The 14532-nt window shown below is 40.6% G+C and overlaps 1 protein-coding gene across 5 annotated transcripts in view; it reads left to right on the forward strand.

Annotated features, from left to right (window-relative positions):
* HPS4 (HPS4 biogenesis of lysosomal organelles complex 3 subunit 2) overlaps positions 1 to 13586 on the forward strand; it is a 72368-nt gene extending 58782 nt beyond the window's left edge. For all 5 annotated transcript variants that reach the window (XM_089651729.1, XM_089651728.1, XM_089651731.1 and 2 more), the window contains 3 exons: positions 7237 to 7369; positions 11874 to 11982; positions 13197 to 13586. In XM_089651729.1, coding sequence (XP_089507855.1) covers positions 7237 to 7369; positions 11874 to 11982; positions 13197 to 13368 — 414 coding nt within the window. In that variant the 3' untranslated portion in view covers positions 13369 to 13586. The remainder of the gene's footprint in view (positions 1 to 7236; positions 7370 to 11873; positions 11983 to 13196) is intronic.
* Positions 13587 to 14532: the final 946 nt, after the last annotated feature.

Below are 14532 nucleotides of genomic sequence, written 5' to 3' on the forward strand. Positions count from 1 at the left end.
CTCAGATTCAGCTCCGAGCTGTGATATACAGTTGTGGCCAAAATTATTCAACCCCCACTGAAATTGAGTGTTTTGGCCAGTTTGACATTGCTTTTGATCATTCAGTCATCTTGCTTACATTTACATTAAAGAGGCACTTGTAGGTCAGACAAATATAACATAACAGTTATAATGAAATAACCACAAATGTCTTTTCTGTGCTCACAGCATTATCAGTTTTATTCAACCCCCAAGTGACATTCAATCTTAGTACTTAGTACAGCATCCTTTTACAGTTATAACAGCTTTTAAACGTGAAGCATAGCTTGACACAAGTGTCTTGCAGCGATCTACGGGTATCTTCGCCCATTCTTCATGGGCAAAGGCCTCCAGTTCAGTCACATTCTTAGGCTTGCGCACTGCAACTGCTTTCTTTAAGTCCCACCAGAGGTTCTCAATCGGATTTAAGTCTGGTGACTGCGATGGCCACTCCAAAATGTTCCAGCCTTTCCTCTGCAACCATGCTCTAGTGGACTTGGAGGTATGCTTGGGATCATTGTCCTGTTGAAAGGTCCAACGTCTCCCAAGCCTCAGGTGTGTGACGGACTGCATCACGTTTCCATCCAATATCTCCTGGTACTGAAGAGAATTCATGGTACCTTGCACACGCTGAAGCTTCCCTGTACCTGCAGAAGCAAAACAGCCCCAAAGCATGATTGACCCTCCACCATGCTTCACAGTAGGCAAGGTGTTCTTTTCATCATAGGCCTTGTTCTTCCTCCTCCAAACATAGCGTTGATCCATGGGCCCAAACAGTTCTAATTTTGTTTCATCAGTCCACAGAACACTATCCCACAACTTTTGTGGTTTGTCCACATGGCTTTTGGCATACTGCAGTCGACTCTTCTTATTCTTTGGAGACAGCAAGGGGGTACGCCTGGGAGTTCTGGCACGGAGGCCTTCATTACGCAGTGTGCGTCTTATTGTCTGGGCTGAAACTTCTGTACCCACATCTGACAAATCTTTTCTCAGTTCCTCAGCAGTCACACGGGGACTTCTCTCCACTCTACGCTTCAGGTAGCGCACAGCAGTCGAAGTCAGCATCTTCTTTCTGCCACGACCAGGTAGCGTTTCAACAGTGCCCTTTGCCTTGAATTTGCGAATGATGCTTCCTAAGGTGTCTCTTGGTATGTTTAACATCTTTGCAATCTTCTTATAGCCATTGCCCTTCCTGTGAAGAGAAATCACCTCTTCTCTTGTCTTCCTGGACCATTCTCTTGCCTTCACCATGTTTGTAACCACACCAGTAAATGTCTAGAAGGAGCTGAGTATCACAGTCATTTTAAAGCTGCCTAATTGGTGCTTATTATGCTTGATTGCTGCTCGGTGACATCCACAGGTGTTTTCAATACCTGATGGAAAGCACCTGTATGAACCTCTGTTCTTCAGAGTGGTAGTCTTTAAGGGGTTGAATAATTGTGGCAATGAAGAAACCACATAAGAACCATTTACTACTGTATTACATAAACAATTGATGTCATTTTAGTTGCATTTGGGTAGTTACAACGTCCTTGTAGGATTTGATTCTGAATACAATTCCAAATGTACACTATAGTCCCTAAACCCCTTTACAGCATTGGGGGTTGAATAATTTTGGCCACAACTGTATCTTTCCCTTTCCGGATCAGGGTTATGGATTATAAGTTGCCAGTTTTATGGGTTTCCGTCTTCTCAAAACCCTGTCCTTTTGTACAAGTTGTCTTCTATTTGCTGCCTTACGCTGACCATAGACGGTTTGAAACTCGACCGGTTCAGCAGGAACTACTTTTCAAGCTATCACGTGAGGTCGTTTTAACCTAGTATGATGGTAGAGAACACAGTCTATAAATGTATTCCCAGGAAGGAGATTCTGAACCATTTCCAGTGTTGAGGTTCCAGTGGGAAAACTTGTGAACCTCTGATGCGTGTTCTATCTACCTATGGTCTAAACTGGAACTCATGTTATATCTCTGTGATTTATCGGCTGGCCTGACAAAAAAATAACCCTGTATAACAATTCCCTTGGGACATGACCCTCCTGCTTTCCCACATCCTGTTTGGGATTCCTCCCTCCTTTTCCACGCTTCTGATCAGGCATTTTAGCCTTCTTCTAGAGGTTTTGCCCTCCCTGTGCCCATTCTTCTGGAGGTGTTAGGGTTCCTGGGCTTCTTCAGCATAAAGCATCTGCTTTTTTTTTTCTCCTTTGATTGATCACCTTATCCTCTGTTCACATTTTCAAAACTTTTTTTGCAAGGTGGTTGGTTGTTGAAGTCTCTGCTGATGTGTGCTTCACCTGCATGATGCTTCAGATGTCAACTATCTGTCTAGGTCTGTTTGCCCTTCTTGTTTTTTTCCTGTGAGCCTATTACTGTTGTTTTGGCTATTTTGTTGCCTACCCCTTGGATTATTGCTTTTGGGGGTATCCCATGGTCTTAGAATAATTCCTGTGTCCTGTACTATACAATTACTAATTAATATGAATTATCACTTACCTGTAAGTTCCATACCTTTGAGAAAAGTACAGTACAGGACTCGGGTCCCTTTCTTCTGTCCTCTGTGATCGTACTGCTTGCTTACAAAACTGCTGCATGGAGTGAGCATTTTATATCGATACACTGTGAGGCGCTCCCAGCAATGCTTTTTGCCAGTGTCCAATCACCTGAAGATAGCGCCACATGACCCATAAATTCCCATGTCATGAACCTGTTGAAAGGGGTACATCAGGTCTACAATTTTAAATGGATGCTAATATACAGTGCTGTGAAAAAATAAATACACCCCATGGAAGTAAAGGATAGATAAACTTATATACGCCCTAATACATTAAACCCATGTATGATATAAAACTCTGTACAAACATTGCCTTACACATATATCAACATTAAAATGAACAAATGCAAAATATTATATACACACGTTACTGTTATATAGTCATAGACAGGTGTGATAAAATGCTGTAAATGAAGAATGCTTTAAGAAACAGAAGTGTTCATAGTTTATTTTTATCAGTTAACAAAATGGAAAGTAAATGAATAGAAGTGACTACCTTTTACCTTCAAAATAGCATCAGTTCTTCAATTCTTCTAGGTACACTTGCACACAGTTTTTGAAGGAACTCGGCAGGTAGGTTGTTCCAAACATCTTGGATAACTAACCACAGATGTTCTGTGGATGTAGGCTGCTTCAAAGCCTTCTACCGCTTCATGTAATACCAGACAGATTCCATGATGTTGAGATCAGGGACCTGTGGGAGCCAAACCATCACTTCCAGGACTCCTTGTTCTTCTTTATGCTGCAGATATTTCTTAAAGTCTTACTAAACCCACAACAGTAAGATCAGTCTGTATATGCAGTAAAGCATGCTTGTTATACTCCCTACGGAACCTAAGGGGTTAATCCTCCGCATTGTGTAAAAAGGCTGATTGATCCTGTCTTCTCTGATTTTCCCCTTCTTCTACTGTCCCCAATCCATCTGCTGATAGTACAGAGTTTTAGGAGTCACTCTGCACATGCTCAGTTTAGTGTGTTGCTAAAGAAGTTTTTTTTTTTTCTTTGGGAGGGTGCATGTGATCAGCACAGAGCCAATCCCCACTGTCCAGACAGAGGGTAAGGGGTTATTCAGCATCATAGGACAGTCAGATCAGAATGAAAGCTGCTCCTCCAAGGTTAACCAGTGCTCAGATGGACACTGATAGAAGTCACAAGATGAGAAAAGGTATTTAGCCGTTTATATTTACTAAACTAATTGCATTTCCATGTTCTGTGTACTGTGGAAGACCAGATATAGTGAATGCAGGGACCTGGGTTTATTAACACTTAATGATATTGGCTGTATGTTTGTTGTTGTCCTGCTGCAGAATACATTTTGTGGCCAATCACACTGATGGTATAGAATTATGAATAAGTATCTTCCTGTATTTCTCAGCATTGAGGACACCATTGATCCTGACCAAATCTCCAACTCCATTTCCAGAACTGTAGCCCCAAACTTGCAAGTAATCTCCACCATGCTTCACTGTTGACTGCATACACTCATTATTGTACCACTCTCCAGCCCTTTGAAATATTTGACTGTTGCAAAAGGCAGTTTGTCTGCAAAGCATGACTAGTCTAGAGTACCTGCTGCCATTTTTCTCCACCACAGTTTCTATGTTTTCATGCATTGTTAAGTCCCCTTAGCCTTGTCTCCATGTCCTATGTTTCAGGTTAGATGCCAATAATTAGAGTCTGGTTAAGGATTCTGCAGGTGGAATTTCATCTTAAATCTCAGCTATCCTAGGGTCTGTCGTTCTTTTTGCTAAATCTAAGTGGCAACCTTTAAAGGCTTTTAAAGCACTGCCTATGGATAATAATATTTACGCCATTTGTCACTGTTGAACAGGTGTACACAAATTTAAAGCGTGGCATCTATTTACTTGGTGTAATATCATCTTTTATATTTTACCAAACAATTGAGTATTATGTTGTGTTTTTGTGCATTAAAATTCAAAAAAGTTCTTTTTTTTTTCAAAAACAAATTGTTTCAAAATTGCTGCACAAATACCGTTTGACATAAAAATTGCAACATCCACATGATATTTTCTAGCGCCTCTGCTTTAAAAAATATATATAATTTGTGCGGGTTTCGAACTATGTTTTCTAGCAAAAAAATAATTATTTTTAAATGTACACAAAAAAAGTGACAGAAAAGTCCTGGTCTTCAAGTGGATATACAGTACAAGTGTCTAATTCCATTAGCAAGGTTTCATGTCTATACAAAAGCCTTGCATTCCTATGCCATGAATTGTATCCATACAGGAGGGCTTCAGTCCCATGCATTATTATTGTTAGGTTATATTTTAACTTTTGATAAGCTCCTGAAATTATCATGTTAGCCAGCTGTTAGAAGCAATGAGACCAGTCAACCATGGAAAATATTAGATATAGGTAATGAGCAACACCATACTTAAATATTCAAGAGATCTGTGTTTCCTCAACTGATTCGATTTCGTATCAAATAGTGAAGGGAAAGTAGTGAGAGGAAGGTTTAAAACCTCTGTTAGAATTTGATTGTTGTCTGAGCCCTCATGGTGGGTATCTAGTCCCCTCTTCCTAACCAGGAATACTTTTTCAAGGCACTGTCGATCTGTGTCCACTTTGAGGAAACAGATGTACATAGTTACATAGTTAGTCTGGCTGAAAAAAGACAAAAGTCCATCCAGTTCAACCATTAAAAAAAAGTTATAATCCTATATCCACAGTTGATCCAGAGGAAGGCAAAAAAACCCCAGCAAAACATGATCCAATTTGCTCCTGCTGGGAAAAAAATTTCTTCCTGATCCCCCGAGAGGCAATCGGATATTCCCTGGATCAACTTTACCTATAAATGTTAGTATCCAGTTATATTCTGTGTATCTAAGAAAGAATCCAGGCCTTTTTTAAAGCAATCCACTTAGCTGGCCAGAACTAACTTTTGAGGGAGTCTATTCCACATTGTCACAGCTCTCACTGTGAAGAAACCTTTCCGTGTTTGGAGATTAAATTTCTTTTCCTCCAGACGTAAAGAGTGCCCCCTTGTCCTCTGTGATGACCTCAGGGTGAATAGCTCTACACTGAGTTCACTATATGAACCACTGATGTATTTATACATGTTGATCATATCCCCCCTTAATCTCCTCTTCTCAAGAGAGAATAAATTCAGTTCCTCTAATCTTTCCTCATAGCTGAGCTCCTCCATGCCTCTTATCAGTTTGGTTGCCCTTCTCTGTACTTTCTCCGGTTCCCCAATATTCTTCTTGTGAATTGGTGCCCAAAACTGAACTGCATATTCCAGATGAGGTCTTACTAATGATTTGTACAGGGGTAATATGATATCTCTCTCTCTGGAGTCTATACCTCTTTTAATACAAGAGAGGATTTTGCTCGCTTTAGAAACCGCAGCTTGGCATTGCATGCTATTATTAAGCTTGTGATCTACCAGAACTCCCAGATCCTTCTCCACCATTGATTCCCCCAGTTGTACCCCCCCTAGTATGTATGATGCATGCATACATTAAACCTAATTTGCCACATAGTTGCCCAATTAAACAGTACATTGAGGTCGTTTTGTAAATTGAAGACATTCTATAAGGACGTTATTCCACTGCACAGCTTGGTGTCATCTGCAAAGACTGAAATGGGATTTTTAATCCAAGACCCTATATCGTTTATAAATATATTAAAAAGTAAGGGTCCCAACACTGAACCTTGGGGTACACCACTGACAAAGTAGAGTCTATTCCACATTTTCACAGCTCTCACTGTGAAGAAACATTTCCGTGTTTGGAGAGTACATTTCTTTTCCTCCAAACGTAAAGAGTATCCCCCTTGTCCTCTGTGATGACCTCTACACTGAGTTCACTATATGAACCACTGATGTATTTATACATGTTGACCATATCCCCCCTTAATCTCCTCTTCTCAAGAGAGAATAAATTCAGTTCCTCTAATCTTTCCTCATAGCTGAGCTCCTCCATGCCTCTTATCAGTTTGGTTGCCCTTCTCTGTACTTTCTCCAGTTCCCCAATGTTCTTTTTGTGAATTGGTGCCCAAAACTGAACTGCATATTCCAGATGAGGTGTTACTAATGCTTTGTACATGACAAAATGTGGAAAATTTCAAGGGGTATGAATACTTTTACAAAGCACTGTATAAATCTTCTATGTCCAAGCTCATATTTACAATTTGCAGTCAGTAGTTGGAGCTGCACACTCCTTCCACAAGAAAAAAAAACACATTTATGGGACTCAGAAGCTAATGGTTAGATAATACACACAACAGTCTTTTTACAATACCCGACAGATTTCAATTTAAAGAGGAACCAAAAACAAAAATCTATTGCTTAAGAAAACCTATAATGCTCTGTGAAATCTGTTTCATGGGTGATTCCAATATCTAATGTTTCAGCTGTTAAAGATTTGTGAACTTACAAAAAAATGGATTCAAACCTTTGCAGTTTTCCATTAGGCCTAGAAAGGTTTAAGTGCATTCATCCTCTAAATAATTTATTGATTTAACAGTGTGCAAACATTCAGTGATTTTTTTTTTTTTTTTACTTTCAGCAGAGAGAACAATGTGCTGTTAGTGTTTTTACAAGGACATAAGACAAAATTTGGATTTTACAGTATATTATCATTTTGCTGAATGTAGGATGACAGACACATCTATATTAACCTCTCCTGTCTTTTCTTTGGTCTACAGTATGACAGCACTTTGGCTTCTCTGAATGGCTTAGAAGTTCATCTGAAGGAGACTTTAACCCAGGACAGTAACAATGTGGCAAAAACCACTTACAACTTTACCCACTATGATTCAATCCAGAATATTCTCACAGGTGCATAATGTGAACTGCATTGGTCAAATCTGTTTAAAGTATGCTTGCTATACACAGGAAGTTGCTGTTTTCATTTTGTGGGATGCCATAAAACAAACATCAATAAATAAATGGTGGGCAGCATTTTCTATAAATGCGACTGCCTCTGATTGACTGTTATTTGTCATTGGCAATACAATAAGTAGAAACTTAGAAATTGCCTTTGTTTGTTCTCTGTTTCTATAGAAGATATCCAACCTAAAAAGAGAGAACACCACACACTTCTGAATACCAGAGAATCAAGTGTTTATTAAAAAGATGAATGTATCTCCTGCCAGATGTAAGCTCCACCTCTGATGTGTTGAGGATGATAACATGTCAAGGTAGAGCCTGCATCCAGCGAGCCATAAATCTACATCTTTTTAATAAAGGCTCAGTCTTCTGTAATTCAGCAGTGTGTGGCTTACTTCCTTTTGTTGTAGATTTGGATGTATGATGGATAACTACATGCCAAGGCACCCACGGTTGGCTACTGTACTGAATGTGAGCTTGGAGAAATACCTTCAGCAGAATGCCAAAAATGATTATAGTCAGCTAAGCTACAAAAATTGTTGTTAGTTGAATAGACAATGTTATGGTCATAGCATGGACCTTTCTCAAATTAGGCCTATGGGAGGGCATAAAGAACTTCTTTTGTTTGTGTGTGTTGTTTTTTTTTTTTTTTTCTTTTCAGTTCACAATTTATGCTTGGTTTCCCACAGTGATTGCAGACATGGCTACTAAGATTGTTTCCACTCTCGATCCACTGAACAAACTGAGAAAAATGTTGTACCAAAATTGACTTAAATCCACTTTCTAACTAGGATGCTCCATAAGTAATCCCTACCTAGGATCTATGATTAAGCCCTTATTCGGTGAAGTGTATCAGAAGAGGTTCCAGCTAGGGGATTACTATGGGACATCCTAGTGAAAAATTGGATTTTTGGTTGATTTCAGTGCATATAGGAGTTGTGTTCGTTTTCTTCTTGTCCGTTGAGGAACACAACTATTCTTACACCTTCAGATTATACTGCTGCCTGCAGAAGTAATGGACACTGGAGAACAGGAAAACTGTAGGCAAGCCTGAGGTATAATTTTCACATTTGCAGCATGTCCTAGTGTTTTGCTAGTGTCTTTGGAGTATAGCCTTTTTAAAAGTTGTTTTAAAGGCTACCCTGTGAGCTTTCCAGCAACTTCTCCAACACGCAGCTATCCAGCTTGGTCATCCTGGCTCAGACTCTGAGCACAGAGGCCATGAACAAGTTAACAGTACCTCTCCAGCAGATTCTATATTGGATTTGCTTATTACCTTCTGAGCCATCCTAATAAAGCGGACAGTGAGTGTATGTCCTCATTGGCCAGTCCTGCCTTACACCCCATTTTGGCTATGATCTTGCTTTGTCAAACTATGCCTGAATGGTCCAAATTCCTTGAAAAGGATCTTACTGCTGCTGGCATTGACCCTCAGATCATTTAGTGCATGGAACAGATATCTGTGGCTTTAAACTTTAGCTGTGATGGACTTTTGGAAGCCTCCCAGCTTGTTTCCTGTACTGCCCGCATGTCACTAAAAATGCGTGATGCTATGTTCTGCAGTCTAGGACTTTAGCCCATTGGCTAAAGTTTTGGACTGCCAAACTTTATTGCAAGAAACATTTTATATGCATGGCCTTCCATGGACATCTCTTACACCAGTGCTGGACGCCATCATCAAGGATGCCCACTTGGAGGCAAAAGCGCTCATCTTTGCTGATTCTGCACTTGGCAAACATCATTTGGAATACTATACTGATTACAGATCTTATGAGGGCCATTTTAAGTGTGTCTCACTGGAGGCATTATACATGCCTCCATTGAGACTTTCCAATGTGCTTATATGCTCATTGGAATACAGCTTACCTACGGAGAAATTGTCCTATGAAAAAAGTAAAGTTAATGTTCCTCAAGGCTCTGGAGGACAATGCGTCTCTGACTGTACAGACGTTGCAGAGGTTTAACTGGATCCTGCACCTTCAAGAATCACTGGAATAATTTCTTGAAATATTAGGGGCTGGTCTTGGAGACTTCCCAGGCCAGATTATTCATTTTCTAGAAAAAAAAACAGGCTCTTGATTCCATAAGTCATCTATCTTCATCTTCTGTATGATGTTCACAGAGCTGATGGTAGCCTTCTTCAAGACATATTCCTTTGCCCGATCCCACTCTATACATTTGCAAGTTAACATCCTATCATCATGGTTCTGTCTCTGAATAGATCAATTTGGTAAACACAGAGACCAGACTGTCCGTGTCTTGTTTACATTTGGATCTGGTGTTGGAGTAATTTCTTCCCATGTTAATGAAGATTCTGATGATGGATGCCAGCCTGTTTGACTGGGGGGTCCTGAGCACCTTGTTGCTGTCGCAGACATGCTCACCAAAGGGATCTATTTATCCAATTATCATCTTGGAAATTCTGGTGGGCTGGCTGTCCCTCCAACATTGACCCAACCTGTTAAAGGGTCATCCTAGTCAGATCCTGTTGAACAGAATCACAGCCATTTTTGCATACAGTACATCAACCATCAGGGATGTCTAACTGTGACAAATGAGGTAAAATGGATCCTGTCCAGAGTGGAACTTCGGGTTCCAGCCTTGTCAGCCATTTACTTTCCAGACGTAGACAATTGACAGGCAGATTTTCTTAACTGGCAGTGTCTTGACCGGGGAGAGGCTTTCCCCACCTGAAGGTGTTCCAGAAGTTGTGCCACATGTGCGGACATCAGATCAGGACCTCTTGGACTGCATATTCAACAACTGGACAGATTTGTATCCAGGTTCAAGGATCTGCTGGCAGAGGCAGTAGATGCTCTAGTTGCTCCATGGGATTAGAACACTCTAACCATTTATTTTCCTGCTCAGAAGCACTTTCTTTGTCTGCACTGTAGGATCAAAATTGAGGACATTCTGGTAATACTCATTGCTGCAGATTGGCTTAGGTTGATGTGGTATGCCAGCCTGATATGACTTGCAACAGACAAGCCATAGACTCTGCCAGACAATCTGCTTCCTGATTCCTGCACCCTGCTTCCTGATTGCAGGCATTAACAGCATGGCTGTCAATGCCTAGGTTCTAGAGGGACAGGGTTATGTGAGTCTTATTATCACAATGCCCAAGGCTAGAAAGTATAGTTCCCACAAGATCTGTCATTGGAATTGTAAGGTTGTAGTTTGGTTGGAATTTCTCAAAAAAACAGACCCCCCTTCTCTGCAGTTGGGTGTGGACTACACTTAGCTCTTGGTACCAGATCTCTACTTACTTACTTTCTTTCTTTCTTTCTTTTCCTTCACCCCCCCCCCCCCCCCCAAAGAAAAAATCAGGACATTGTTCTCTTGTTTGGTTTAGGCTGTATGTGTATATTTTTCAGCCACTGCTTCTTCTGAAGACTGATTCATTTTTATAATACCTATGGGCTCAAGGAAAGCACCCTGGCTTCTCCTTCCACCATTTCTAGGTGGCTCAGATAGACTATTATTTAGGTTTATGATCTTAAGGATCAGGTTCCTCCCCTTCCTGTTCAGGCTCACTTCAATGGGGCTTGAGTACTTTTTTGGGCTTTTTGGTATCAGGCCTCTTTCCTAAATTTGCAAGGTTGCAGCTTAGTCCTCTGTTCACGCTTTCTCTAACCTTTTCCAGGTGGATGTTTCTGCCTCATCTGATGCCAGCTTCAGACATAAGGTCCTTCATGCAGGTCTTGAGCTGCATGCAGTCACCAGTTCTTGTTTACAATGGGTCTGGTAGCGGTTGTTCTGCTGTGTTGCCCACCTCTGAGTTGGGCTGCCTTTGGATGTCTTGAAGGTTTTAGGACTGTTTCCCTCAATTAATGAATAAGAAAATCAGACTTTTGTACTCACTATTTAAATCGTTGTCTTGATATCCTGCTAAAGATTTATCATTTTGGCCGGCTATTGTTATAGTGCACACACTTCTCTCTGTAAAATAACTCTCCTACCTCCTGGTTTAGTGTTTTCTGCTACTTATGTCAACTCTTTGCTCACTGGACACAGGTCTTGATGCTGATTCTGTGTCCAGTGACGAGGTTGGGTGGAGAATTGATATAGGAAGATGAATTGCTGAACCAGGAGGGAGGAATTGCTTAATTAGGAACTATGCATGTAATCTGTTTCTACAGTGTGCAAATCGCTAGAAGGACTGCACAGAACTATAAATCTTTTTTTTTCTTGCCAGAGATTGTTCCCTCCACTCTTTTTTTTTTTTTTTTTTTCTACTGCCTCAGAATCGGATTCCTCCTATTTCCCATTTCTGACACAGCTCTCTTTTACAGTACATGCATTTTCTGGCATTTTTAAGCTCTTTTAAGATCAATAGAATCGTAAAAATCACACAAAAGCACAGCTACACATTACATTGCTTTTTGGACAGGAACAAATGGTCATCATCTAAAGTTGTACTCAATGTTGTGTCTGTCAATATCCTTTCTTATAGCTAATCTTCCATCTTCATCAAACACTCAAGACCGCCAGTTACTTCGAGCTGCCAACCTGATCCATGCTGACTTTAGTGCACATCCTTCTCTGCTGGAGGTTACCATAAGGTAAGTGTTATTTCTGCAACTGGAAATCTTGCAGAACTGGTTGTTCAGCATTATGCAGAGAACATGCTGAGGGATATTTCAGTCTAATGCATTTTATGATTGAGATGTAAAATGTGGAGTAATTACTGCATTGTCCTGCGGATGGCTGTGTCAACTCTTCATTTTCAGTAGTCCCCTATGTATGATAGAAAACCAGCACTGCGCAAAACCCTGCGAATGCCATCTATATGATGAAGTGTGGTGATGGTAGCATCATGTTGTGTGGATGCTTTCATTGGCAGGGACTGGAAAACGTGTCAGGATTGAGGGCAAGTTAGAAGAGGGCAAGGTAGAAGAAGCCACATACAAGGAAATTTCAGAGAAAACCTTTCTGATATGTGCTGTATTGTAGGGTCAGCTTACAGTATAGTGAACGCAACAGCGTTTCTTAGCACAGAGGGCTGCTGTTTCACATGTGTGTGGGTTGTGATTTGCGTGGGCACGAAAGCCCATTCATTTGAATGGACTCCCATGCCCCGGGGCATGCAGGGAAGAAGTCCTTGCACTATTTTGGAAATCGCAGCCCGCACAGGAACCGAGGTTCCCAGTACGGTTGTGATCTCCAGTGCGGGCGGCGTGCCATTAGAATTAATGGCACCCTCCTGTGGGTCCCGCATTCCTCTATGCGGGTGGTGCAGCTGCAAGTATTTGTGTGAGTCCCGCAGCGACACCACCCGCACAGATGTGAACCGGGGGTTAAGAACACTGTTTGGACTAGTCAAGTTACAAGGTATAGGAGGCTTCAACTGTAGCACCCAACCTCACCAAGGGGCTGCAGGGAATATACCCTATTTCTAATGCTACAGAACGCTGTCATACAATACATGGTGAGACATTGTGGACATGCTGCAGGAGTAATTGGAGACAGACAGCGTTGAGACATGTAAATGCTAAAGATCACTGTCATTACAGCCCATTTACAAATCAGATTTCCCACTCATGACTGCTGGGTTCTGAAGCCTGCACAACAAGTATTAAAAGGCTGCAGGATGGGCACTAGAGTTTTAGCTAGTATTAGTTGTTTCTGGAGTTTTTTTATATTCTATCATTTTTACTTTGTCACTCTTTCATTCTTTATTTACAAATGTATAACTTGTGAAAAAAAGAATAGTTACGACAGTACTGTGGCAAGTATCAAATATGTTATGTTTTCTTCTTTTTGATAACCTTTGTAGAAATGGCTCTTCCGCTGTCTATGGTTGCCAGAGCAGTGTCCACGAGACTTTCTTCCAGCAACTGGCACCTCCCTTCCGGAACTCTGGAGGTCCAGATTCCCAGGACACTGCTTTCATGTTACACAACAAAGCCAAGCAGAAGCTGCTGAAATATGGGCTTAACCTGCTGTAAAACAATGACTCAAAACAAAGCATTTCTTCCTGCTGCCATTATGGGCTTCCAATACACCTTCTACATCTCAATATAAGCACTGCGAGACTTTCACTGCAGTTAATGGACCACATACGAAGTCATACATTGTGAATTTCTCTATTTCATAAACCTGTTTCTAACTAAAATCTTCTGCAATTGTTTCTTTCATCACATATTAAAGTAATAAGTCAACCCTGTTGCTGGTGTGTAAATGTCCAATAGTGACTGGCAGTTGTGTTAAAAGCTATGTTAAAAATTGGCTAGGCTGAAATTATTTTCTTCCATGTTGTTCAACATGTCAGGTAAGTGGCTTAAAGACAACCAATCATGTCTGGGCTTTTGTACAAATCTAAACATTCATTCTTTATAATTTACAAACGTTTGGGCACAGCAGGGATCAGTGGATGTAATAATGTCATTATATATTTCAAAGTGCACTGTAGAAGTAACAATGATGTTTATATTCCAATAGTGTTTATTGAACAATTTTTCAAATAACAGGTAATACAAATGAACAATGTCCTGTCAAAATATGTAGATTATAAATCAATGCAAATAAATTTTATCGGACATAAAATAATCAACTGGAGAGTAGCTATTGGATAATCTAGACCAGGGTCCACAGCCCTTATCCGACCATATATGGGGGACTGACACATTGGTAGAGAAAGGGATCTGGGAAGGGAACCAGGAGGGGGGAAGTTAGGAGGTGTAGTGGCAGGGAATGGGGAAGAACCACTGTTCAAGGACCTGAAATTACACACACAGTAATTGTCATTTGAGGCAGGACAAATGTTGTAGAACATATAGGGAATGGGCGTAACCCACCCTAACAGACAAAAGAGAGAATGATGAAGAATAGAGAAAACAGAATCGAAAAAGAGGAGAGGGTCAAGTTGAGGGACATTAAGGCACATAAATTGTTTTGTCAAATTTTGTAGTATTATTGTGTAGAATACAGGTGAGCTTGTCATTAATCATAATCCAGTTCAATTTATTCTGTAACATTGATGTTTAAATGGAGAGATCACATACCATTCATCCAAAGACACAAGTAGCAGAGCACCAATATTCAGAAAAATTAGGCTGTGAATGACTGCTAGTTATTACCAGTATCTAGGGGCGGACTGACAATTTGGAAAC

The sequence above is a fragment of the Staurois parvus genome, unplaced genomic scaffold (assembly GCF_062004578.1).
Source record: "Staurois parvus isolate SC_StPar_1 unplaced genomic scaffold, SC_StPar_1.0 ptg000661l, whole genome shotgun sequence".
NCBI classification, from domain to species: Eukaryota; Metazoa; Chordata; class Amphibia; order Anura; family Ranidae; genus Staurois; species Staurois parvus.